This window comes from Tetranychus urticae, chromosome 2, assembly GCF_039701765.1.
Source record: "Tetranychus urticae isolate SD_2017Ah chromosome 2, NJAU_TeUrti_SD_1.0, whole genome shotgun sequence".
Classification (NCBI taxonomy): domain Eukaryota; kingdom Metazoa; phylum Arthropoda; class Arachnida; order Trombidiformes; family Tetranychidae; genus Tetranychus; species Tetranychus urticae.
The window spans coordinates 12,987,621-13,011,622 of NC_142959.1; the positions used below are offsets into that span (position 1 = coordinate 12,987,621).

General features: G+C 33.0%; 8 protein-coding genes across 13 annotated transcripts in view; 3 read left to right on the forward strand and 5 right to left on the reverse strand.

Moving 5' to 3' along the window:
* The window catches only part of LOC107363191 (homeobox protein Meis1), a 53,678-nt gene extending 52,425 nt beyond the window's left edge, over window positions 1–1,253 (reverse strand). For all 3 annotated transcript variants that reach the window (XM_015930392.3, XM_015930385.3, XM_015930378.3), the window contains exons 1-2: window positions 629–1,253; window positions 53–563 (exon numbers count right to left, since the gene is read on the reverse strand). In XM_015930392.3, coding sequence (XP_015785878.1) covers window positions 53–563; window positions 629–771 — 654 coding nt within the window. In that variant the 5' untranslated portion in view covers window positions 772–1,253. The remainder of the gene's footprint in view (window positions 1–52; window positions 564–628) is intronic.
* Window positions 1,254–4,046: 2,793 nt separating this feature from the next.
* On the reverse strand, window positions 4,047–4,911 carry Roe1 (grpE protein homolog, mitochondrial Roe1). The gene is made up of 2 exons (XM_015930403.2): window positions 4,642–4,911; window positions 4,047–4,545 (listed from the first exon to the last, which is right to left on the reverse strand). The coding sequence occupies exons 1-2, from the start codon at window positions 4,872–4,874 to the stop codon at window positions 4,149–4,151; spliced, it is 630 nt and encodes a 209-aa protein (XP_015785889.2). The 5' UTR covers window positions 4,875–4,911; the 3' UTR covers window positions 4,047–4,148.
* A 260-nt stretch (window positions 4,912–5,171) lies between these two features.
* gny (ALG6 alpha-1,3-glucosyltransferase garnysstan) lies at window positions 5,172–7,664 on the reverse strand. Its single transcript, XM_015930416.3, has 6 exons — window positions 7,490–7,664; window positions 6,669–7,405; window positions 6,407–6,577; window positions 6,276–6,346; window positions 6,139–6,207; window positions 5,172–5,876 (listed from the first exon to the last, which is right to left on the reverse strand). The coding sequence occupies exons 1-6, from the start codon at window positions 7,599–7,601 to the stop codon at window positions 5,534–5,536; spliced, it is 1,503 nt and encodes a 500-aa protein (XP_015785902.2). The 5' UTR covers window positions 7,602–7,664; the 3' UTR covers window positions 5,172–5,533.
* Window positions 7,665–7,710: 46 nt separating this feature from the next.
* Gmppa (GDP-mannose pyrophosphorylase A) lies at window positions 7,711–10,028 on the forward strand. 2 transcript variants are annotated; one of them, XM_015930427.3, is made up of 6 exons: window positions 7,711–7,856; window positions 8,102–8,212; window positions 8,288–8,403; window positions 8,492–9,405; window positions 9,471–9,735; window positions 9,804–10,028. In XM_015930427.3, exons 3-6 carry the CDS (start codon window positions 8,364–8,366, stop codon window positions 9,902–9,904), a joined length of 1,320 nt encoding a protein of 439 aa, XP_015785913.1. In that variant the 5' UTR covers window positions 7,711–7,856; window positions 8,102–8,212; window positions 8,288–8,363; the 3' UTR covers window positions 9,905–10,028. The 2 variants fall into 2 exon arrangements, with proteins under 2 accessions (XP_015785913.1, XP_089123474.1); XM_089267348.1 differs by lacking the exon at window positions 7,711–7,856 and having other exon boundaries at window positions 7,994–8,212.
* A 130-nt stretch (window positions 10,029–10,158) lies between these two features.
* On the reverse strand, window positions 10,159–12,149 carry LOC107363239 (ethylmalonyl-CoA decarboxylase). 2 transcript variants are annotated; one of them, XM_015930436.3, is made up of 3 exons: window positions 11,649–12,149; window positions 11,175–11,483; window positions 10,159–11,103 (listed from the first exon to the last, which is right to left on the reverse strand). In XM_015930436.3, the coding sequence occupies exons 2-3, from the start codon at window positions 11,412–11,414 to the stop codon at window positions 10,471–10,473; spliced, it is 873 nt and encodes a 290-aa protein (XP_015785922.1). In that variant the 5' UTR covers window positions 11,415–11,483; window positions 11,649–12,149; the 3' UTR covers window positions 10,159–10,470. The 2 variants fall into 2 exon arrangements, with proteins under 2 accessions (XP_015785922.1, XP_025017973.1); XM_025162205.2 differs by having other exon boundaries at window positions 11,175–11,535; window positions 11,649–12,118.
* Window positions 12,150–12,788: 639 nt separating this feature from the next.
* Window positions 12,789–15,379, forward strand: Su(fu) (suppressor of fused domain protein). Of its 2 annotated transcripts, none has more exons than XM_089267347.1 (5): window positions 12,789–13,190; window positions 13,295–13,464; window positions 13,583–14,560; window positions 14,693–14,900; window positions 14,978–15,379. In XM_089267347.1, the coding sequence occupies exons 2-5, from the start codon at window positions 13,433–13,435 to the stop codon at window positions 15,053–15,055; spliced, it is 1,296 nt and encodes a 431-aa protein (XP_089123473.1). In that variant the 5' UTR covers window positions 12,789–13,190; window positions 13,295–13,432; the 3' UTR covers window positions 15,056–15,379. The 2 variants fall into 2 exon arrangements, with proteins under 2 accessions (XP_089123473.1, XP_015791651.2); XM_015936165.3 differs by having other exon boundaries at window positions 13,295–13,429.
* On the reverse strand, window positions 15,317–18,956 carry LOC107368337 (uncharacterized). Its single transcript, XM_089267346.1, has 6 exons — window positions 18,415–18,956; window positions 18,011–18,358; window positions 16,452–17,930; window positions 16,121–16,378; window positions 15,838–16,047; window positions 15,317–15,746 (listed from the first exon to the last, which is right to left on the reverse strand). The coding sequence occupies exons 1-6, from the start codon at window positions 18,758–18,760 to the stop codon at window positions 15,625–15,627; spliced, it is 2,763 nt and encodes a 920-aa protein (XP_089123472.1). The 5' UTR covers window positions 18,761–18,956; the 3' UTR covers window positions 15,317–15,624.
* Window positions 18,957–19,071: 115 nt separating this feature from the next.
* On the forward strand, window positions 19,072–23,747 carry RhoGAP68F (Rho GTPase activating protein at 68F). The gene is made up of 8 exons (XM_015936884.3): window positions 19,072–20,157; window positions 20,377–20,515; window positions 20,620–20,947; window positions 21,125–21,343; window positions 21,996–22,094; window positions 22,404–22,532; window positions 22,617–22,995; window positions 23,080–23,747. The coding sequence occupies exons 2-8, from the start codon at window positions 20,386–20,388 to the stop codon at window positions 23,281–23,283; spliced, it is 1,488 nt and encodes a 495-aa protein (XP_015792370.2). The 5' UTR covers window positions 19,072–20,157; window positions 20,377–20,385; the 3' UTR covers window positions 23,284–23,747.
* The last annotated feature ends 255 nt before the right edge of the window (window positions 23,748–24,002 follow it).

A 24,002-nucleotide genomic window follows, 5' to 3' on the forward strand; every position in this document is an offset into this window, starting at 1 on the left:
TAGTGAGTTGAGGTTAGTGTTAGATTTTAGTTGAAAAGTGAGCTTTTTTTACCTGATCAGGAGTTGATGCTGAATCCGAGTGATGACCAGGATCAGTTGAGCCGCCTCGGCCTCCGTTTGATGCACCTCTTCCACCTCCTCCTCCTGGATCACCACAACCAGCTCCTGCTGGTCCACCAGATCCATTGGAAGAGGAGTTATTGTTGTTGTCCCCTAAATCGGGTTTGATATCCCTTTCGTCGATAACAAGATCAATGGGCATTTTACCCTTTAAACAGCTTATGTAACGTTGGCAAAAGTTATCACATAATTCATGAACTTTTTCTAATTCCAATAGATGAAAGCGTAACACTTGAATAGCTTGAACCATTAGGCTATCCAATTCCGGATTGGGAACATAAAAGGGTCTCTCTGTGCGAATTTGTTTGGCAAAAACCTGAATATCCTCATTGAATGATTCCGATGAACACACATCCCCACTTGATAAACCCGAGTCTCGAGGTGTACAGGTTGCTAATTCACACTTTTCAAAGATGAGTGCAAGTAACGGAAACAATGGATGTCTGAAAAAAAGGAAAAGAAAAATTAGATTGAGAATATTTTCATGAAATTCATTTGTCAAACTTACCCATAAATTGCATCCTTATCTCGTTTAACTATGTCTGTTCCCATAACATGATTACCTTGATAACCATGGACTGCATTGCCATAGTTAACCGAAGGACCGTATTGAAGGGTCGTCATCGGATCGTAAGGATGCTCCATGGCCATAACTTACCTTTTACAATATTTATATATTTATAATAGATAATAATAATAAAAATTAACTAATAAATGAAGAAAACTTTTGATGGTAATGAAGGTTGGTGAAGGTTTTGTATGGATTATCCGTAAATTATGTTGCAAACAATTAAAGATGATCGTTGATGGTTTTGTGTTTTTTTGATACAATTTATGGTGTTCACTAGGTTGATGTATAGCCGTGGTTAATGTTGATGGTTGATGATTGCTGTTGCTGTTAACTGGTGTTTTGATGGTATCAATGGTTGATGAAGATGATGGTGAAGTTGATGATGAGACGGTAAGGGTTAGTGGTGTTACTGTTGACGCTGTTGCTGGTGATGTTGTTTGTTGTTGCTACCTTTGTTGTTGTTGTTGTTGTTGTTCATATAATATTATATGGTGGTCATCACATCATTCCTTCGCAACAACAACGTCTTTAACAACAGTTTTAACTGATTATCTATAGAATAAAACAAGAACTCAGTCAAAAGTAAAAAGCTCAACTTGGAAACATTTCGAATAGCAAAGGCGGAGTCTTTTTAAGGCGGACCTTTCACCGAATGAAGGTGGACCTCTGAAGAGAAGCGCCATCTGGTGGACAATTTTTGACGAACTCAAACTCATTTCATTTCTTGTTAGTTGAAGATGAAGATGACAGAGAAGATGATGAAGATGATCAAGATGAAAATGGAAGATGAAGAGTAACAATTTCGATTCAATGTTAGTAACTTGAGATTGAATGTAAACGAAATAAAAATTGGACAAAAAAATTAAATTGAAGACAATTTTAACCATTTTGATTGTTCCCTTTTTAATTGTCGTCTTTTTAAATAACAATTAGTCTCATTGAGCTGCCTAGTTAATCGTCGTTTAGTTATTGATTAAATTAAAGGTTACTTTGGATTGTTGATCCATTTTTTTTATTTTCATTTTGTTAGTTCGATCATTAACAATTTGGCTCTTTTCAGATTCATTTGACTGTATCTTTCTCGGTGAAAACAAATGATCACAGTAACGTCAAATTTTTATCTCGAAATTGTAACTAAACGGAAAGGGTTCTAAAAGAAATTTAACGACCTAATGGTGGGCATGATTTGATTAACACGAACTCAAAAGGCTGAGCTTTCTAGGAATTCGGGTTTCTTATAAAACCACGTTCTAACAGGAAAAACGAAATCCGTATTCTAAAGCAATGTAAAAAGTAAATTTTTTTTTGGTTTGATGAAGTTATTGTTTATTGCTGGATGATTAGATGATGATGGCTCTTACGGCTCAGCTTCTTGAGTTGGCGGTTCTGCTGAGGCTGTGTTTAAAAATAGTGAATTAAACACCGAAAGGTTCCTAGTCACACCGTTAAACGGAGATTTAAATCTTACTACAGTCTTTCCTCACTTAAGTTATAGATATTTTTGAGACGCTTTGAAGTTAAAAGGTTAAAACTAAAGAGTTTAACTACCTAGGTAATACCAATAGGGTTTGAATAGTTTAATTGAAATGATGGTCAGTGTGTTTTTAGATACCAACATGGTTAGGTTGATTTATTAAGTTTATATCAAAGAGTTGGAATGATTTATCAACTCAAACAATTAAGAATTGCTGGTACCAAAGCGGCTACAAACAGTGACATCTTTGGATAAAACGCTTGTACTTTAACCCACAAAAATTATAACTTAAGTGAGGAAAGACTGTATTACTTTATACATGATGAAATTTAAACAAATATTGTTCAATTCACGATCAAATGTGATTTCTCATATGAAAGTGGTCCTTAATCAATACAAGACAAGTAACAGTAAAATCATCAACCCTTACCGTCTCTTCATCAACATTGATGCCATCAAAACACTATTTAACAGCAACCATCAACATTTATCATTTCACCACGGCTATACATCAACTGACTGCAACAGCCAACTTATTCAAAGGATAAGCTATCATCGTTATCATCTCAATCCCCAATCTTGACTGATTCATAAAGTTATTCTTGCTGATTAGGATACAATCAATCCACATTTAAAATGGTAAGTTTTCAAATGAGAAAAAAATCTTCAGAATAAGAAATCCTAAAATGTAATATTCAGATTTACATTGATATCCATTTTGAGATGAAATAAGCCGCAATTAGCCTAATAAGATAATTTGACTAAGACTATTTGATTGTTTCAAAGTGAAGTAACCAAAGAGTTACCGCTGCTACATTAAATGTATCTGTGCAAGTAAATGATCAAAATTAAACATTCAATCAAATTCATTCTATCTGGAAACTTTACTGATCACTTATCTATTGTATGCAATCCAGAGAATCCATTATTTTCAGTGTAGAAGCTAAAGCGGTGATATCTAAGTTGCTCGATTTCCCTCGTCACCTTAATCAGTGTTTTATTGTAAGTAAATCGAGAGTTTTATTTTCAAGGATTGTTTATGTGACAACAGATGGCAGCTTTGTTTCATAATATTCGGTATTTTTTTGTGCACCAGATGACGCCTCGGTATAGCAAGAGGTCGATTGGTTACTGGTAGTCGGTTATTTTGTTAGAGGGGAAAAGTAATCGAGTTTCTAACGTAATCGATTGTGCTCTTTGGTCAAAGAGTAACCGGTTATTTCGTGGTTGAACTGAGAGGCAAATTTGAAAAGAAAGATGATAAAGTAAAAAAACTTTTCTAAATATCTTTATAGATGGCAATAGAAAAGATGAAAAAATTTCATTTTCAAGTTTAGCGGAAAAAATTCGTAACCAGAAAATAACCGGTTAAAATATTGTATCGAGAATTGAGATGACAGAATTCACGATTTTCCAGCTCGACCTGAAGATAGAAAAAATTAGACCAGCACTAGAAATGAGATTTATTCGGGGATCGATTCCGTGATTTGATTTTCTTTTCAACTGATGACTGAAATGGTTGAGTAAAATTTCAGTCGGTTTCGTCGTTATTTTTGTATATTTTAGGCCGGTCGCTCTTTCTCGAGTACTCGAATCTTTAAAGGTCAAGTTATATCAGATCGGAAGTGAAATGGATCGATTTTAGCTCGAATCAAAGCTCTCAAAGATTGATTTTCCAGCACTTCATCCTTTTCTGTCATCCCTAATAGAGAAGGTATAAGATTTAAACTCGAGGGTGGAACCCCAGTGGCAACTATTAATTTGCCCAATTTCAAAACAGTTTCAGTGGATACAATTTAACCATTTGATAAAATACTGGCTACCTTCAATATAGTGGCTCAATTAGGGTAACCGCTGGGAAATAAACTTAAAATAGCATAGTTGAATAGAGTTTGTGTATTAAAAATTAACCAACTCGAGTAAATACAATTTATATTTCTTTCAATTAATTAACTAATGCATCTTTGAATAGCTGAATTTATATCAATCGTCTTTCTTTTCTGTGGATTTGACTACTCCAACCATTGCCGGTCTAATTGTCCTACCATGAAGTTTATAACCAATCTGGGTGACTACAGCTACAGTTCCAGGCTCTTTTGATTCATCTACAGCTTCAAACATAGCATGATGTTCATTTGGATCAAATTTAACACCGAGTGGGTTGATTTGGTTCAGTCCATGACGTCTAAATACAGTTTGTAAATTTTTTTCCATCATTTCTACTCCATTTAGAAGAGACTTGAAATGCTCGTCTTTCACTTGATCTCGAGGAACACTTTTGATTGCTACTTGTAAAACATCGGCAACTTCCAATAAATCTTTGCAGAAACCTTGAATACCAAAAATCTTAGCATCTTCAATTTGTTTCATCATTCGTAGTCTGTTGAAAATGAAGTTAAAGATATGGAAAATCAACTGTCAGTATAAAATTACTAGCATTGTTAGAAGGAATATGAAATCATCAAGTTCTAAATACCTCATGTTTTCTGTCTCAGCCAAAGCTCGTTTGTATTTATCATCGATTTCTTCCACTTTCTTAGTGAGACCATCAATTTTCACTTGTAATTCATTTGGCTCTTGCGACTCAACTTCTTCTTGAGTTGGCGGTGGTGTTGAAGAAGCTGTGTTTGAAAATAGAGAATTAAACACCGAAAGATTCCTAGTCACACCGTTAAACGGAGATTTAAATCTGACTATTACTTTATACATGATGAAATTTAAACAAATATTGTTCAATTCACGATCAGAAGTCACATGTGATTTCTCATATGAAAGTGGTCCTTAATCAATACAAGATGGCGTTCTTATCAAGATTACATATCAAAATGAACTTACAGATGGCGCTTCGTAAAAGTAAAAGAATTAAATTTTACTAAATTAACAAAAAAAATCAAATTCTGATTGCTGATTGAACAAACACAAGTGAAACTATTGAAAAATTACATTCGGTGGGAACACAATTACTCAAATTAGCAAAAAAACTAATTCTTATCCTTAAACTGTCTGTAATGATTATAAACTAATGAGACTTTAATTTTGATCAAATATAAGTTGAATTTAGCGAAAAAATTGAAAACATAATTTGAATTAATCAATGAATAGGAGTTTGAATATTGTTTTATCAATTATTGATATTTTGATGATTAACATTTTTCTATAAAAGTTTAAATAAACCTTAAATGTGGCAGTCTAACGGTATGAGTTTTGAAATGATTTTGATTTTTGTGTACAAAAAATTGCACAAATTAGTTAATCGATGGATATAATGATGATATGAAAAAGAGTCTTGTTATATCACCCATGTGATATAATTGGTCTCGCGTTATAAATTTAGGACGAGCTTTGCATAAAGACACTGCTTTTTATATCTATAATCCTTTAACTTTGAAAAGCTCAGGTTCTTCAGCATAAAATTGTAAATAATGATAATAAAAGGTGAATCCAATAAAATGGAAACAACTGTATATGGAGTTGAGAAGAATATAAATGTGTGGATATCTTGATGGTGGTTTCAACATTGTGCTCGCCAGTGTTAAGAATAGACATCCACAGATGGAAGAAACAAATATTATGGTTCTGGCTTTGTGAACAAGATTGAAATCAACAGATAGTCCCATATCACGGAAAAAGGCAACATAAATGATCAATGAGAAACAGGTAAGTGCTAATGAAGGCATAATCAAACCATCTTTGGCCATTAATGGAAGAAGACTGTGGAATAGAAAAGATACATTTAATTAATAAAAATTTTCTTAAAGCTTGTCAAATTGAGATGAAAAAGATCTCAAAATAAGAAGAATCAAAATCGAGTTACGAATTCACATAATGCATGTCAAAATTAAATTCATTAAAAGAGACATCAAACGTTGCCAAAAAAATCTAAATATGAGCTTCTTTTCAAATTAGTAACAACATCTCTCGATAAGACATTCGAACCAGAATTGATGTGGATGAAAATATTCAATATTCATACCTAAAAGTTGATATTATGTAAAACCACAAAGTGGTAAATGGATGTTCGTGAATCAACAGAGTGACAGGCCTGGAAAAGAAGATACAGTTGAAAAATCAATGTTGTTTGGGTAAAAAGGAGTCATATTTCAAACTTACAAAGCGACAAGAAGAATAGTTTTCTCATGAACTTGGAAGGATAATAGGAAGAAAATCAATGATGTTCCAGCCTGAAAATAATGAAAAAAGTGTTAAAATATGTAGAAAAGATTAACAACTGTCCAATTCACCATATTATAAATGAAATTTTTAATCGTCGGGTTCTTGAACAAGTGAAAACTTGACGGTAAAAGGCATATCAATGTAGTTATAGCAGATATTTTGGCCATATTCGAAGCTGAAACGAGTCTTTTGAGTTTGATCAATACTTCAAGCGAGCACCATATGTTTGCAACTTTATCCTGTAGATGAGAAAATTATAAACGAGTTAGACATGGTCATCAAAAATGCAATGAATACTGAATAATGAATACACATGAAAACTAGAATTACCTCATAGAGTCCTCTTGATATGGGAAACAGGCGATAAACAACTGATAGAAAAGTTTCAGAATCCCAAATAAATGGGAACCAACAGGCTATAAATGTCATGATTACTGCTGAACTTATGGTGGCTAAGGTGATCATACTTTTAGTACGATTAGGATACTGGAAACAAATTCCAAGAAGAAAGAAGAAAAACGAAAAAGAATAATAGAGGCTCATCTGTTTATAGTTGAGTGCTAAGCAGTAAAAAACAGAACCAAGGAAATATCTGCCGCTCATAAGCATAACCACGGCCCAAACAGTAAATCCAAGACTGACACAATTGTATTGAAAATGCCCATGGTCGATGAGAATCAATGCTGGATACATCAGGCCAATAGTGGCAAGCATTCCTCTTTCTCGTGGTTTAAGAGGTTTCCTCACAACCATGAAGTAGTAAATAAGGCCGGTGAAATAGATGACTACATCACTAATCAAAACTGTACTTCTCATGAAAATCTTATGATCATATCCTTGTGTTCCTCTTGAAGTATGAAGTTTGACCCATGATTCATTGATGGATTTGCCTATGAATCCATTAACCCAACTGTGATAAGCTGTAAGAGGTGGATAGTCCAAGCCCCAATAGAGAAGATCATTGTCAGTTGAATTTTTGTACCATTCTGATGGCTGCAAGTTGTAAGTAATCTCTTGCCAGTGACGCTGTGCTTCATAATCACCATACAGCGGAGGATTACGAGCTCCTGAAAAAGACAATTTGAATAATTAGTAGGATTTGAGATAATAAGAAAGTAATGGGCAAAGAAAATGAATATAAAGAAAGTTACCTGAGTAAGAGAACCGCGATATTAACCATCTCAGCATGAAATTTAAAATTATACTTGGTATTAGAAAGCTATCCATTCGACCAATTGCTTGTTGTGCACTTTGGAAAACCATGTTCACCGGTTAATTAATAAATTATCTAATATAAAGAATAAGAAATGACTACACAGTTTGAGAGAAAAAATAACAAAAGAAACTAAGCAATAACAGCCACATGTGGAAGAACAGCTCCTTCTTGACACAAAGTGATGTAGTCAGATGATAGTTTCTATACAATTTTCAGTTTCATTGATTCTTGTGTTAAATTGCCAATATTAAATTGTTTAACAAGCCAAAATTTTCAAAAATGTAATTAAATGTGCAATAAAGGTAGGAAATTTTAATGGTTAGATGTTGGATGAACACCTCATCTATATATTGCTCTTGAATCTAGTGATTCTCTTTCAAAGAGACTCTCTATCTGACTAATGATTGTCATCAGTTTATTTTGATTGTTACACGTATGTCGTGATTGGCAACGTTTCTTTTTTACTATCCTAGAACTATGCATAATCAAAATTCAATACTTCATTTTCTTAATTGATTCTTGTAAATTCTTTGGTTTTCACCTTTAGTTTACCATTTGCTAATCTCGTATTGGTGCATCTCATTCATTTTCCACCCTTTTTAAAGTTTGATGACTATGATTGCTTCTAATTATTGATTATACTGCAACTTTTTCACCGGTAAGTTTACTCAGTGATTTTAGAGGAGAAAACTTTAATTACAAGTGTTCTTTTGCATATTTTCATTTTGACCAGACTTGATGTACCAAACTTCAAATTTTTAAGCTACAAATTTTCGGGGAAAAAAGGAACTCAAATATTTTACAGCATAATGATCAAGGCGGTGATTTTAATAGGTGGTCCTCAAAAAGGTTTGTATTTCACTTTGATAATATTTATGCGTAGAGTCGAGTTTGGACCTTTTCTAATTGCTGCATGTTATAATTTTCGTATTTTCAGGGACTCGGTTCCGTCCATTGAGTTTTGACACTCCTAAACATTTATTCCCTGTTGGTGGAAGACCTATGGTCCAGCATTTGATTGAAGCTTGTGCCAAGGTTGATGGATTGAAAGAAATATTTCTTCTGGGTTACTATCAAGTGGATAATTCCTTAAATTCATTTATACGGAACATGATGGCCGAATATAATGTAAACATACGATATTTACAAGAGTATACAACTTTGGGTACTTGTGGTGGTATATATCATTTTAGAGATCAAATATGTCGACACAATCCAGAGGCATTTTTCTTGATTAATGGTGATGTCTGTGGGGATTTTAATCTACCCGCCATGTTGAATTTCCATCGTTCCATTCCTAAGTCTGAAGAAGGGGCCATGACTGTGATGGTGACTGAAGCAACTCGTCAACAATCATTAAATTATGGATGTGTTGTCGAAGAAAAAGAAACTCATAAGATTCTTCACTTTGTTGAAAAACCGTCCACTTTTGTTAGTACCATTATCAATTGTGGTGTCTATCTATGTCCCTTGAATATTTTCAATCAAGTTGCCGCGGTTATAAAAGCCAAACAAGAAAGTAATACTTCGGAAACTGGAGACGAAAGATATGCTGATGATTATTCTGATCTCAATATAAGCAAAACAAATGATGATCTACCTGAAATATTGAGCTTAGAAGAAGACATTTTAACAAGGTTAGCAGGAACTGATCATCTTTACGCTTTCCATACCAATCAGTGGTGGTGTCAGGTGAAAACATCTGCTTCAGCAATTTATGCCAATAGAAATTATCTGAAATTGTACAAAGAAAATCAATCGCAATTTTTATCTGCCAAGTCGCAAGATGGACCCGAAATTATTGGCGATGTTTGGATTGATTCCAAAGCTGACGTCGATCCTACAGCAACGGTACTCGAATAGAGAAAATTTTGAAATTTAAAAACTAACATTATTTTTATTTTCTACTTCTCTAGATTGGGCCGAATGTAACTATTGGCCCAGGCGTTAGAGTTGGAGCGGGAGTCAGGATCAAAGAATCAATTATCTTGAAAGATGCTATGATTGGTGATCATTCATTGATCCTACATTCCATCATTGGATATAATACAGTTATCGGATGTTGGACTAGAATCGAAGGAACACCAAGTGATCCAAATCCTGATAAAGCATTTGCCAAAATGGAAAATCAGACCTTATTTAATAAAGATGGAAAACTTAATCCCTCTATAACCGTTTTAGGTGAGTTTTGACTAACGGAGTGTTAATTGTAGGCCAATTAATATATTTTTATTTTTCTGTTCTTTCAGGCTCCAATGTTCAAGTACCTTCTGGTTTATTAGTTTTGAACTCAATTGTCCTACCGCACAAAGAACTTGGTCGTAGTTATCGGAATGAAATTATTTTATGAACAGTTGTTTTTTATTACATGCTGAATGAAAAACACATCATCTATGTCCTTATCAATTCAAAATGTTTGATCAAAAACATCAATTGATGAATAAAACATTTATCTAGTTTTCTTAACGAGTTAATGCAGGTATAACATATTAATTCATTTCCTTAAACACAGAAATAAGTGAAACAAACTCGTGAGTAAACTCTTCAATCAACCGATAAAGGGTTGCATCAAATGATAGTGAAGCAATTTTTACGAAAAATGAATCAAAATGAAATGATATATTTTTAATTTATAACTTTAAATAGCTCATTCTAGAGAATGATCAGTAATACATTTATTGCATTATATATATAGTATATAGTTTCAACAGATTAAATAATTGCTATTAAGGTGCATTTTTTGTGTAATTTGGATAAAAACTTACAATACGTTAATATACGCTAATTAGACTGAGTTCAGTTTAGTGATGATGAACAAGGATATGGAAACAAAAAAGAGTGCTGGAAAATTACCCGAGTATATCCAACCTATTTAGATGGATCTAAATGAGAATTCAATGTAAAATTCCTGCTGGATCAACGTAACTTGATGTTCATGGAAAGAGCCTTTTTATGTGGTGGACTTCCCCAAACCTTAGGAAAAGTTTCCAATTCTCGTTTAAGAGATTCCTTAAATGGCAAAGTTCTGGCAGAGTGGATGATTGTCTTAAGAGCATTGATTGTAGATGTTGGTCCACCAATATGTTCGAGTAACCATTCTTTTGTATAATCTAAATTACTTTTTTTGGACTCGGGTGATTCTTCGATGATATGCGTCGCTAAGCCAATATCTAAAGCTTCTTGAGCAGTCAACTGTCTTCCAGAAGATATAATTTCGAGAGCCTTATGAGACCCAATTATTTGAACCAGACGAGTCCCGCCTCCCCAGCTGACGGTAATTCCTAATTTGATATGAACAAAACCAATTTTAGCAGATTTAGACATTAATCTGAAGTCACAGGCAGTTGTTAACTCAGCTCCACCGCCAATAGCTTTTCCTTCAACAAGAGCAACACTTATCATTGGTAAGGCCTGCAATCTTTGAAGAGTATCAAACATTAAGATACCCATATCTCGTCCATCAACACAATTGTCAATTTCTTTAACGGTATTCATATCTCCACCAGAACTGAAAAATCCATCAGTTCCGTAGATAATTATACCTTTACCCTTGAATAAGGATAAAAGCAAAACGAATTAAAATTATAGTAATTTGATATCGAAAGGTGATCACAACTTACCTTATCCCATTTCTCAAGTTCACTAACGATGTTATACAAATCCGTCATCATGCTTCCAGAGAGAGCATTCTTTCTGCTTGGGTTGTCGAGGTTGATTGTGGCTATTCCAGTTTCATCGTCTTTGATTAATTTCACTGAACCACCAGAGTATTTGGCAAATTTACTCTTTAATTTATCTAAATTTGTTTTGTGTCCATTTTCAAAGATGAGATCAGAAGCTTCTTCTTCAATGGTTGACATGTTGACGCAAACAAGGTATCAACAACAATAAAATGAGATATAAACAAGTTCTCAAGCTGTGCTAAAACACTAAAAACACGATAAGAAGTTAAAGACCAGAATGAAACAAACAACAAATCAACTTAAAGAAAAGGAAAAAGAAGAGTGAAATTGTAAGGAATACTTTTGGCAGTTACTGTTAAATTGATGTTTTGAATGTAAGTTGTTTAGGTCCTGCAGTTCAGGTACACTTACTGATCAAAATTAATCGACCAAGATCAACTGAATCGAAGGAATTAAACAAAAACTTGATAGTTGCTCCATTTGTGGATACTTTCCGATGGCACAATATTACAGTGAAGTATTCGAGTCAACAAGTTTCATTTCAGGCTCCATCTATTGATTTAGTAAACATACATTAAATCCATCATGCCAATTAATTTGCTCGCAATTCAAGTGATGAAAAATTAATCAAGAGATCACCAAGGCCTTAAAGTCTTTCCCCATTTTTGTCAGCTAAAAAGACAGAATCGATTACTTTACAGTAGTCCAACAAGGTTGTCGAGGAAGAAGGAAAAATGTTCAAATTATAAAATGATGTAGGAAAAGTTAATCATCTTCAATAAGTTTAAATGTATTTTAGACAACAACTTTCACATTCTGAGAAAAGGAAAATGAATATTTCATGAAATTAAATTAGATAACAATCACAATATTTTTAAAAAACTATAGTACAGTTACTGTACATTAAAGTGTAAGGTGAAGATAATAAGAAAATAACGTTTAAATAGCTTATTTTCACTATTTTCACTAAACACTTTGAGCTGTTGCTTCAAATTAGCCTTTACTCAACGAATGAATACTAATTATCTCAGGCTAATCAAAAAGTGAGCATCAAATTATGATTTAGATTCTAATTAACAATTAAAGTCATTTTCAAGATTGTTAATTCAAGAAATGCGACATAAAAGTCGTTTTAGTTTACAATTTATGATTACGTTAGTGCAACTTACAAATCAAAATTTCAATTTCGCATTTAATGTTTTCATTTTCATTTACATTGTTACTCAAGTATCAATCTAGCTGACAACTTTTACTATTAAGAAAGGCATATTAATCTTTTGATAATCATGTCAAATAGAGATGAACTTTCACAGTTCTTGATGCGACTGTTGAAGATAATTTTCTGATCATAGTTTAACACTAATAAATAAAAATTCGGGTAAACAAATTGAAGACATAACTGGCTGAATTAAAATAAAATTATCAATAGTTAATTCCCTTTTCAAAATGGTTAAAACACAATTTCATTTCAACTTTAGGCGTGCTCATAAGTTATGTTATCCCCTAACAACCAGATGAGCGTTTACAAGTGTAAAAGTGTAAAAGAAAAGCTTGTTTATCTTTTTTTCTCATGTCGGTTCTCTATACTTTCAATTGTTTTCATTTATTTAATTGTGATTTTTATTTTTAACAATTCTATTTTTTTTAAGTATATCATTGATACACAATTATTTACTGATCAGTTCATGAGCAATTATAAACAAATTTGATTCCTGTTCATTTCTTCTTTAAATTTATTGTTTTCCTAAGTTCCTTACTTTTTGCTTTGCTTTCTTAAACAATGGAAACTGGACGTGAATTTTTGCCTTACTTGCCAATGGGTGGTTCAATTACACCGATTGCTCCTTATACTAACATGATTCCTTCTGGATTGGGTGCTCTTTATGCTGCTTGTAGATTATTATACCCTGATCAGCCAAATCCTCTCCAAGTTACTGCAAATCTTAAATATTGGTAAGCAATTAATCATTCAATCAACAAAAAAACACCATTTGCATTGTTTTCAACCCTTGTTTTGTTCTTACCTTTCTTTCAATTTTTCTTTTTATCAAATTCAGGATGAAAGGACCAGATCCTTTGGATTACATAAGCATGTATTCTAACCCAGGTGATCCTGGTCAAAATATACCACCACATTGGCATTACATTAGTTTTGGACTGTCAGATTTATATGGAGACGAAAGAGTTCACCAGTAATGATTTGCCAAAATGATTTGACTAACACAATGTACAACCTTGACTAACATATACTACTTTTATTGAACTATCTTCAAGTTTCACTTTCCTCTCATCTTTATCTACTGTCGTATATTGTTTTTTCATCGTTCTGTTTTATTTATTTGTAGACGCAGGTATCCACCTTCTCCAAGTGGTTTCGGTTTTGAGCTTACATTCCGTTTGAAAAAAGATGATGAACCAGGACCTCCAACTTGGCCTGCAATGGTCATGCAAGCTTTGGCAAAATATGTATTTCAATCGACAAATGTTCTCTGTGCTGGCGACCACGTCTCTTGGCATTGTTCATTAGATAATAGTGAGTCACGAATCGAACATATGCTGATGACTGAAGATCCACAATTAGGAACTGTCAATACTCCTCATGGGCATGTGACTTTTATACAAATAGTTGGTGTCTGTGCCGAGGAACTGAAAGCAGCTCAGCAATGGAATGGACCTGGTATCATCGAGCTTATGAAAACTATTGAAATCGCTGGAGGCCCTTGGTTAGTTACAAATATGCGAAGAGGAGAAACAATCTTTGAACTTGACTCCGAAATTCAAGAAAAGGTAGACAAGGGTATTATTGAGGAAGGCTCAAATCTAAGTGGAGTCAGTGCCAAATGTGCGTGGAGTGAAAAACCATTCAGTAATAATGATGATTCGAATGGAGAAGAGGAAGAAGATGATGATGATGATGATGAAGATGAAGATGAGGACGATTCAGATTCAGATTCAGACTACAATGAAAACCATCCCATTCTAGAGCGAGTTAATCAGAATCATGGTCATCTTAATCACTTAAGTAATCTCAACAGTAATAACGTCCTGAACAACAACAACAATATTAATAACTGTAATAATACCAACCCTAACAATAACTCTTGTGCCTCTCCGATCGGCGGTATGTCATCGCCCGCTTGTAATAGTCGTAATTCAAATATGTCCATTACCCATGATCAACAAAACCAAAGTAATTCAAGAATGTCTTATGCCAGTGAAACAGGAGCTCCAGAACCAGGTGAACTTATTCAAACCAAATTCCTTGAAAAAGTTTATATCAGACTTAATCACGAAGCTGGTATGCTTTTACCCTTAGCTTTAAGGTAAGTTCTGCATCATCAAATTTTCATTCCGTTAAGTTCTCGTAAAAATCATTGTCGATAGGACAAATTTAAAAAAATTGGTATTCAAATGACGTTAAACTTAATTTGATAAATATTTTCCATTAACAATAGGGGAAGACTCAAACATGGAAGACATTTTACGTTCAAAAGTATCCTTGGCGATCTTGCCATAACTTTTGTTACGCCAACTGTAAGAGGATCTCATGTAAATGAAGAGCAACCTTACGCCGTTCATGGACCTTGGCTACAAATCCTAATTCCTGATCGAAGCATAGACACTATGCTGAAAGACTTACAAGATCTTTCTGATCTTGACTTTGTAAGTAAATTACAACCAACTATAATAGTCACTTATATTTATACTCAACTAATTGAATTCTTTTTGTCTTTTTTCAGGAATCTCTTCCTAAGACTTACGATTGGTCTGAATTAAATTTATCCATTACATTAGTGCCAGAGGATAATCTCAATTAGAAGTATAGCTTCTCATTCCATTTTTATCCATTTTTAAATTGAGCTGACCTTTTAACCATTACCATGACGATCTTAAAAATGACACTTTAAGTGTCACGAATCATGCAAATTTGATCTGATTACTCACTTCCCAGTGAATCCTCTACTTATGCAACAATATTATACTGTATGACGATTCAAATTTGACGAAACCAAAATGATTAATCTTCTTTTCAATCTCATTTTTTAAGCTTGATGTAAAATTCAGTCTAAATGAATTTCTTTTCTCATCAATATCTAAATCGATGCTACAATTACATAATTATTGTAGTTTTCAACAAATGACTGACAGTTTTCAAATTTTCTTTCATTTAAGTATAAAATTCATACAGATAATTGATACAGATGATATTCTTAATAAGTTTGAGTAAAAAACATCTAAACAACGACCAAGGTTTACTTGTGAGATGAAGTCAAATTTCTAACTATTAACTTATAACTATTAAATTACATTAGAGCGAATTAGTTGGAACTTAGCAAAAAAATTTCTTTGATCAAATGATCCATTTTGAAACTGTAAACAATCGTAGCTATCCTTTTCTGCATCGATGTACGTCCAGACATTCAAGCACATTGGAGCTCCATAGAATATTATCTAATGGAACAAATGATGATTTTGGATCATTTCTGGCTTCTATATCGAAAACACAACCTGAAAGAATCAATAAAGACGTAAAAATAAATTTGATTAGACTTCAATCAAGCCAATAGATAAGATGAAACATCAAATTAGGTAAACTTACCGCGAAAGGTTGTGAAAGTTCTTAAAGGTGATGCCTTATGATTACCAACATACAAATAAGGTTCAACATTGAGTCTATTATATCTAGTTTGAACAACCTCAAGATCTCTTTTCAAACCATCAACCACTAACCAGGCTAATTGACGGTGTTGGCCAATATAAATAGCGTGAACTTTTGTATTGTTCATTTTTCCGACCATTACTTTAGTTCCTGGTAATTTAAAAATGAGAAATAAACACAATTTGAAAATATAAATAATCCAAGTTTGAAATTAATTTCCTACCTTGGCCCATGTTAATTTGATAAACAACCATATCGTCAAGAAGTGATAGGCTGAGAAAATCTGTGGGTCTACCTTTAAGTTTAATATTATTTGTATTGCCCAAGAAAAGTATGAGTGAATTATTTTGATTGGCATCGGTAGTCATAAACCTAAATCTCAATTCAAAATGTGATGTTTGGTTAAGAAGTCCGTAAATCATGTATGAACTAGAAGATCCAGTATCTTTGTAACCAAACGCTGGAAGGCTATTGTTGAAATCTAAATTTGTGTAAATGATGAAAATGAAAATATTTGGTGAAAATTTTCTGGTTTTAAGTTGATTAAGACTCACCTAATTGACAATATTCCCCGAACCAACCATTGTTACATAAACAATTAAATTCAAATGAGCTTGTTGCTAAACATAATCCATCATTTTGGCACGGATTAGGAGAGCAATCAGCTAAGTGACATCTTCGGCCAGAGTAACCGGGTGAACATAAACAAGACCAATTACTTGACGATTGTAGACATTGACCACGGCCATTACATGGATTATTCAAGCAAACTGTATTAGCTGAGCATTCTTCAATATCGACCATTCGTTTGATCAAACGAACACCATCAATGTTTATATCTTGCAAACAACCTTTGAAAGTATAATTGCCATTATCAATGAAGGAAAGTGACCTTAACCGAGAATTAGTTTGTCCTAAATAAAAATCTCGGAAACATGGCCAAAGAGGAATCCGTGAAGATCCGTAAGAAACACTCTGACCATCAATAATTGTATAATTGTGATTTAAGGTTAAACGAGCAGTGCATGAGTTATTTTGTAAAACCAATTGAAATGTTAGAGGGTAAAGTGTTGATTGGTTAAGTTCCCGAGGAAATTCCATCAGATCCATTTCTTGAGAGTTACAAGAAAAGCTAACTTTGAGTCGATAATTTTTCAAATAAATTATTATAAAATATCTTGAATCAGAAACTGATTGAGTTGATAGTAAAGTTCCGTTGGGAGAGAGAGTCGAGAAAGATAAATTGATAGTTAAACTGGAGATATAGCGTTCTTCATCGGTGGTAACAATCATGTAAGATGACTTCCCATTAAACTTTGGACTAAAAATTGTTGCAAGATCAATGGCATCTTTTGTTTCCAACGCTGATGGGTCCTCTTCATTAAGATTAGAGCTTGGTGGAAGAAAAAAAGAAAAATTGTTCAATGGAGTCGAGATAGATCCGATATGTAGTGAAAAACTAGTTGGAGAAGGCGATATAGAAATGGTTGAATCATAAGCAATTGTCATTTCATTTTGATCGAAAGATTTTGCGATTGAACCGATAAATTGATTTCTATTTTCTGGTGCCATACTAATTGAAGATGCCTCAGTTAAAGGTTCTGTTGATTTTTTCAAACCATCAGGATATTCAAGTGTCATAGAAGGTTCAATCATAGGATTAGAGATACTCTGATATGGAAAAAGATTTTCTGTTGCTGATGTTGATGAAGCTAAATCGGAGCAACGAGGATCAGGTGTTGATTGTGAGTCAGTGGAACAGCTTATTTCACAGTGTTTCCCTTTGAAGCCGTTTAAACAGGAACATGAATAGTTGGTTGGTCCTTCAATACAGAGTCCATCGTTGGCACAAACATTGATTGCTGGCATACACTCATTAAAATGTCTCTCACAATTGATCCCATAAAAACCAGGGACACAATAGCATTGCCTGGTTTGAGGGGAGGTTGAAGTGGCCAAACAAACAGCACCATGTTGACAGTCATTCACTTCACATGGAACCAAAAGACTTTCACACAGTTTACCAGTTCGATCTATAAATTGTTAGAAAAACACCAACAGCTGTAATAGGCATTTATAATAATTTCAAGTACTAAATCAGAGGACACATTACCTGATGGACAAACACAGCTGAAGTCACCAATCTGACTGATACAGCGAGTTCCGTTAAAACAAGGATTGGGGTCACATTGATTAATTATGGTTTGACAACGGTCACCTTTGAATCCATTTAAGCAATGACACTTAAATTCCAGACCAGGACCCTCTAAGCATTGACCACCGTTCAAACATTTTGTTTCCTTTTCGGTTTCATTGCAAACTGTTTTATCTATCTCGCAATAAGCACCTGAAAATCCTGGTGGACACAAGCAATGAAATCCATTCACTCTGTCAACACACGACCCACCAGATAAACATGGAGACGATAAACATTCATTAATTTCAGTTTGACAAAGTTGCCCTGAAAACGAAAACAAATATTAAACTCAGAAAATTGGCTTCACTATTTCAACTAACCTGTAAATCCTGGTGGACAGACACAATCGAAACCAGCTACTTTATCAATACACTTTCCGCCATTACGACACTGGTTTAGCAAACAGTCATCATAATTGATTGAGCATTGATATCCTGTGAATCCATTGTCACAGTAACATGATTTGAAATCTTTTGAAAGTTCAGACGGTTTTGATGAAGAGTTGGACAATTCAGACCAACAGATACCATGGATACAATTGGTACGATCACAATCGTAGGTGGCATGTACAAAATTAACAAGTACAATTAGTAAAGTAAATAATAAAATAAAATGTAAAGAAGATCGGTTAAAATGTCCAGAAAAGGTACTTATGTAGTTCAACATATCCTATTCTTTCAATACATGAGAAGGTCCGAAAATAAAATAGTTGAAATAAAATGCCATTTGTGAAAAAACGAGCTATCTGATGATCCGCGAAGACAATATTGGACGTACTATTAAATAAATTGTTTCTATCTTCTGTATCCTTTCTTTGCGTTTTATACATTTCAATGTTTAACCTCAACACACAACTTTAATCACTATGGAGATGTATAACTTTATGTTTACCTTTTGCCATTATAACCTCTTTCTCATTTTTTGCTATCCAAAAGAAACATTGACCTTTTATCAATGCAATCTATTGTTATAATTGTAAATAGTAATTCCAGTGAAATAAATAGCAAACGAGTGCCTGTTTTAATTTTTTTATTAGCAAACAATCAACGGTGCAATGTACTTTTTATGGACACCTCTACGATTCAGTGTTGATAGAGATACGATTTAAAAAAGTGAATTTTATGAGATTCCTCATTTGAATGATAAGAAATATCTTCATTCAAGCGGTTCACACAATTTTTTGGAGTTAATTAATCCAATTTGAATTTCGCTCTTATAATTATAATAACATCAGTCAGATTTTCTGATTGTTTCAAATGAAAACAACAAACCTGAAAATGGGTTTGCGTTCTTTTTTCATGTATTATAACTCAAGTGAGAATAACTGAGCTCTCTTTTTTTACTGTTTGGCATTTGAAAGGCAATGTTTATGAGACTCGACTCATCATCGGTTACACTCTTCTTTCTCGCTTTCTTTCATTCTTCTCTCTTCTTCTTTTCTCTTCAATTGGCCAAGTAATACTTCTTGTTTATTATACTAAATTAATTATTAATGGTTACATACTGTGTATGAGATTAATCTGATTTTGTACATTTATCAAGTGAACTTATTCTCTACCTCATCTCTTAATTCAATTGTGATCCGATTATTTATTTAAGAAACAAAAGTGTATTCTTCTCTCTGTTTTTCTTTACTTTCTCTTCTGGCTAGGTTAACGCCTCGGTCATGAAGCATCAGTATCAGAACGAGAGTTCCCCTCTATATTGCTTTTTACCTCAATTTGGATACAACGAGAATCTGTGAATTTTTCCTCTCATGTATGCCCTAAACCAAGCAATATCTTCTATATCAACAAATGGTTCACATTCTGGTATCTTTTTTTGTATCTCAATGCACTGTGAATCTTCATAGTAAACCATTTCTAGTCTTATACCTTCTGTGTTGATCCTTCATAAAGCAATACAAAACTAGGCCTTTAGGTTTACCGTTATTTTACAACTCAACATTTCACCACTTCAACACCTTTTCTGGTTATATTGTTAATTCTCATCAATACCATCATCATTGTAATCACATCTTTTTTTTCTTATCATTGCCAAACAAACCGTTAAACCTTATGCCGGTATGTATCTTGTTTTCATAATTATAAACATTTCAACAGCTGAATGTTTTGTTCTATTGATTTTATTTTTGCTCATATGATGTTCTGAAGCTTTATTATTTTCTGCTTTTTTCTGCTATTCAAATTTCATGATATTACTAACCTAATTTACTTGGTTTGGTCAAAATATTTATAAAATATTAATTCTTGCATTATTTTATTTATCTGTTATTGTGACAGGTATAAGTGATGGACAAAAAACTCATTGAAGACAAATGTCTGATCGATTGTGAAGAAGAAGAAGAAGAAGCTGAAAATTGTGATCATGAACCTGGGCTTGAATTTGATGATTCTGAACTGGAACACACCAAACCGCAGGGTAATAGTTGACCGCTTTATTTCATCATGCAGTTTGATTATTTCAATTATTCAGTCAACTTATTGTATCAAATATTTATATTTATGTTTCTTCTTATTTAATAGACTTAAGCGTTATTCCTGATGCTTTGGTAGATGATACGGTTGATTATCAATTCATGATGCTCGATGGCAAAACAAACCCCATTCTATACCTTGAGTCACCGGATGAGCTGATGGAGGATAATTTCGAGGAAGCCTTTCGAGATGCTTTACTTTCAGATGATCTATCTGATCTGAATAAAGAGATCGGACCAGGAGAGGATTTTAGTGACATTGCTAAGCATGGTATTGTTGAAGTTGTTGGAGATGATGTATACGGTAGAAAAGTAATTACAATTTACGCCTGTCGATTACCATCTAATAAGAGTCTGGATTTTAATCATCTATTGAAGTAAGCGTTCAAACTCGAAAGTATTGCGCTAAGTTTATCCTATTTAGACTTAAATGTTTAATAACCTTTTTTCGATCTATTTATATTTATTAATCATTACATCCAATAATATAATATTTATATTTTTTATTATCTTTCCATCATCTCTACTATTGCAATCCTGGCAAATCAACTTAGATACCTGATGTACACATTGGACCAGTATGTTGAGAATGACTACACGCTTGTTTATTTCCATTATGGTCTGAATAGTTCCAACAAGCCACCATTATCATGGCTTTGGCAAGCCTACAAAGCTGTTGATAGAAAATATAAGAAAAACCTAAAATCTCTCTATCTAGTTCATCCTACAAATTTTATTCGTATAGTCTGGAAAATCTTTAAACCAGCCATTAGGTAAAGACATTGATTAACTTACTTTTAACTGTTAAACTTTTTTTTGAATCGTTTTGATTTCTCCTACGCTTTCATTATGAATTGTGCCTTTTCAATCCTCCTCATTCTTACTTCATCCTGCTTTTTATTCAGTAGCTTTTCATTTCAAGATTACTTCAACTCACATCAATAATACTCTATTTACATTCTATAAGTCATCGAGTCGATGATGTGTATATCCCTCACTGTTAGTCACAACCAGCACTAATTGTATCAATTTTCAGCTATAAAAAGCTTGATAAGGTCTTAACCTTCGAAGTGTTGATGTTAGATTAAGGATAGTTTGTGCCTTTTTCTTTTTCTTGTACTTGATCAATGTTTTTGTTTACCGAAATAAGAAAAACATAAAAACAAGTGAAACATCATCACTCATTCATTTTATTTTAAATGATCAGTTACTTAATTTAAAACAGTCAAAACACCATTTTCAGTCTAAATACACCAATCAAATAAGAAGACTTTTTCAATTCTAATTTATTTTCTCAACAAATCTATTGTTATGATTTTCACGGAAATGTCACTCTCATTGCTAAACTTGTTGTTTTTCTTTAACTTGATCTCAATTTCAACTCAATTTGAATTATAACTAATTTGTTTTCTTTTCTTATTTCAGTGTTAAGTTTGGACAAAAAGTTAGGTATGTCAATTACCTTGAGGAACTTGAGCCTCACCTTCATCTTGAACAACTTCTTATTCCAAAAGAGGTCTTAGAGTAAGTATCCAAAAACTAATGAACAAATTTTTGAGTATCACTGAGTCAACACTATGCAAGTTGATTAACCATCTTATTAAGGTCGATGAGTCAAATTGAATGTCTTGTTTTCTTTGCTCACCATCTGTTTTAAAGGCAATCAGTTTTCTTCTGAACTTATTTTCCAGTTTTGTTTATCATTGTGAGTTACAGAATGTTTCATCATCAGGATGTTGACTTAGAATGCTTAAATATTTGTGTCCAAAGTAAAATGTTTCCAAAAAATTGACTAATATTAGTACTTCCTTGATTATTATTATACTTTGACAGGCATGATAAAAGACTAGTTGAAGCTGCTAAAAAGAAATCGTGGTTTAATGGACCAGCGTCGAGATCATTCCAGAATTTATCTGCTCCATCTCTCCTTGAGACACAACAGTTCCGCGTTTCCCTAAAATAGTAAGATACAGTTTAAATATATAAATATAAACCCAGACGCTAATGTCTTTGTTTCGTCTTCTATTCACCTTTGGTTATCCACAGCATCAAGGAGCATAATAATGGCGATATAATACCTCGTGTGGTTCATGGTTGCATATCTTTTTTAAATAATGAAACAGCTCTACAAACTGAAGGAATATTCCGCCGATCTCCTAATATCAAACTGGTCAGTGATGTACAAAATTTATTTAACCAGGGTAAAGAGGTTAATTTTGATGATTATGGAGAACAAAGTGTCCACGTTGCTGCTGTTATACTCAAATCTTTTTTAAGAGAATTGGAAGAACCTTTGCTCACTTTTGACCTTTATGATGATGTGATTGACTTTCAACAAATCTCTTCTGGTAACCATTCTCAAATTGAGAAATTAGCTGTTGCTAAATCTCTAATTTTACAACGACTTCCAGAGGATAACTATAAGGTTAAGCTCTTTCTTTACTATTTGATTTATTGAAGTTTAACCAACAATACTTATAATAATATTTCGTTTCGTTATTTTCAACAGCTTCTCAAATTTTTGGTCGAATTCCTTGTCAAAGTCATGGATCGTAGTAACTTGAACAAAATGACAGCTTCCAATTTAGCCATCGTTTTTGGACCTAATTTGTTATGGTCGATAAACAAGCAAGCTTCCTTAACCTCGATAACAAACATAAACCATTTTACTGAATTTCTTTTGAAGAATCATGATGTAATCTTTGTAAGATGAATCCACCAATGGAATCAAGAATAATTTATAGAAAATCTAACAAATAACTAAAAAATGATTGAAATACGCATCGAGAGGCTGGAAAGGAATCAATTTTATGCTAAATAGATATAATCTCATTTCCTTCATCTCGAAACAACAGTTGCACAAATAATTGACCCCTTGGTTCTTTCTAGATCTTAAAGAGACAAAATAAGCACATAAAAACAAAAATTATTTTTCAAATATTTAAAATCGATATGATTTAATCATGATTACATATAGAATTATTGTTGTTCTGAACAAATTTTTCTTCCAATTTTAGAGGACATTCATCATATCAAAAGTTAATTTTGTCATTTTAATTTCACTCATGTTAATTCATAAGTTTGATCCAACCTCGATTGGAACACGAGACTTTTATGGGCTCAATAAGCCTAATCTAACCTAATCTAATTTAATAATAAATAATAATTGCTATTCAATTTTCATTCAATTCAATCGTTTTTGTTATTATCTGAATCACTTTTCGATTTTTAATTTCAGACGTTTGGCTGGTCAAATCTATTCAAAATCTTGCCATTCAATACAAAAGACTTAATCAATAATCTATTTTTTTCAAACATTGAAATACCACCGAATCAATAATTTGGCCGGAATCGTTTCAATTTATCCAGCATCATATGATTGATGAGAAATAATAGTCTTAATACAGATATGAGTGAAACAACAAAGAGTAA

What these genes read in the sequence shown, in the direction of transcription:
- Roe1 (XM_015930403.2), bottom strand. Translation starts at nt 4,874, where the DNA reads ATGTATAAAGTAATAGTCAGATTTAAATCTCCGTTTAACGGTGTGACT. An exon ending in GCTGAGACAGAAAACATGAG is followed by an intron (nt 4,546 to 4,641) that starts GTATTTAGAACT and finishes CATTTTCAACAG; the next exon opens with ACTACGAATGATGAAACAAA.
- gny (XM_015930416.3), bottom strand. Translation starts at nt 7,601, where the DNA reads ATGGTTTTCCAAAGTGCACAACAAGCAATTGGTCGAATGGATAGCTTT. An exon ending in TATCAAGAGGACTCTATGAG is followed by an intron (nt 6,578 to 6,668) that starts GTAATTCTAGTT and finishes TCTCATCTACAG; the next exon opens with GATAAAGTTGCAAACATATG. An exon ending in TACATAATATCAACTTTTAG is followed by an intron (nt 5,877 to 6,138) that starts GTATGAATATTG and finishes TCTATTCCACAG; the next exon opens with TCTTCTTCCATTAATGGCCA.
- Gmppa (XM_015930427.3), top strand. Translation starts at nt 8,364, where the DNA reads ATGATCAAGGCGGTGATTTTAATAGGTGGTCCTCAAAAAG. An exon ending in AATAGGTGGTCCTCAAAAAG is followed by an intron (nt 8,404 to 8,491) that starts GTTTGTATTTCA and finishes TCGTATTTTCAG; the next exon opens with GGACTCGGTTCCGTCCATTG. An exon ending in ACGTCGATCCTACAGCAACG is followed by an intron (nt 9,406 to 9,470) that starts GTACTCGAATAG and finishes CTACTTCTCTAG; the next exon opens with ATTGGGCCGAATGTAACTAT.
- LOC107363239 (XM_015930436.3), bottom strand. Translation starts at nt 11,414, where the DNA reads ATGTCAACCATTGAAGAAGAAGCTTCTGATCTCATCTTTGAAAATGGA. An exon ending in AACTTGAGAAATGGGATAAG is followed by an intron (nt 11,104 to 11,174) that starts GTAAGTTGTGAT and finishes TCCTTATTCAAG; the next exon opens with GGTAAAGGTATAATTATCTA.
- LOC107368337 (XM_089267346.1), bottom strand. Translation starts at nt 18,760, where the DNA reads ATGTTGAACTACATAAGTACCTTTTCTGGACATTTTAACCGATCTTCT. An exon ending in CGGGGAATATTGTCAATTAG is followed by an intron (nt 16,379 to 16,451) that starts GTGAGTCTTAAT and finishes ACACAAATTTAG; the next exon opens with ATTTCAACAATAGCCTTCCA. An exon ending in AACTTTCACAACCTTTCGCG is followed by an intron (nt 15,747 to 15,837) that starts GTAAGTTTACCT and finishes TGATTCTTTCAG; the next exon opens with GTTGTGTTTTCGATATAGAA.
- RhoGAP68F (XM_015936884.3), top strand. Translation starts at nt 20,386, where the DNA reads ATGGACAAAAAACTCATTGAAGACAAATGTCTGATCGATTGTGAAGAA. An exon ending in GGAACACACCAAACCGCAGG is followed by an intron (nt 20,516 to 20,619) that starts GTAATAGTTGAC and finishes CTTATTTAATAG; the next exon opens with ACTTAAGCGTTATTCCTGAT. An exon ending in TTCCGCGTTTCCCTAAAATA is followed by an intron (nt 22,533 to 22,616) that starts GTAAGATACAGT and finishes GGTTATCCACAG; the next exon opens with CATCAAGGAGCATAATAATG.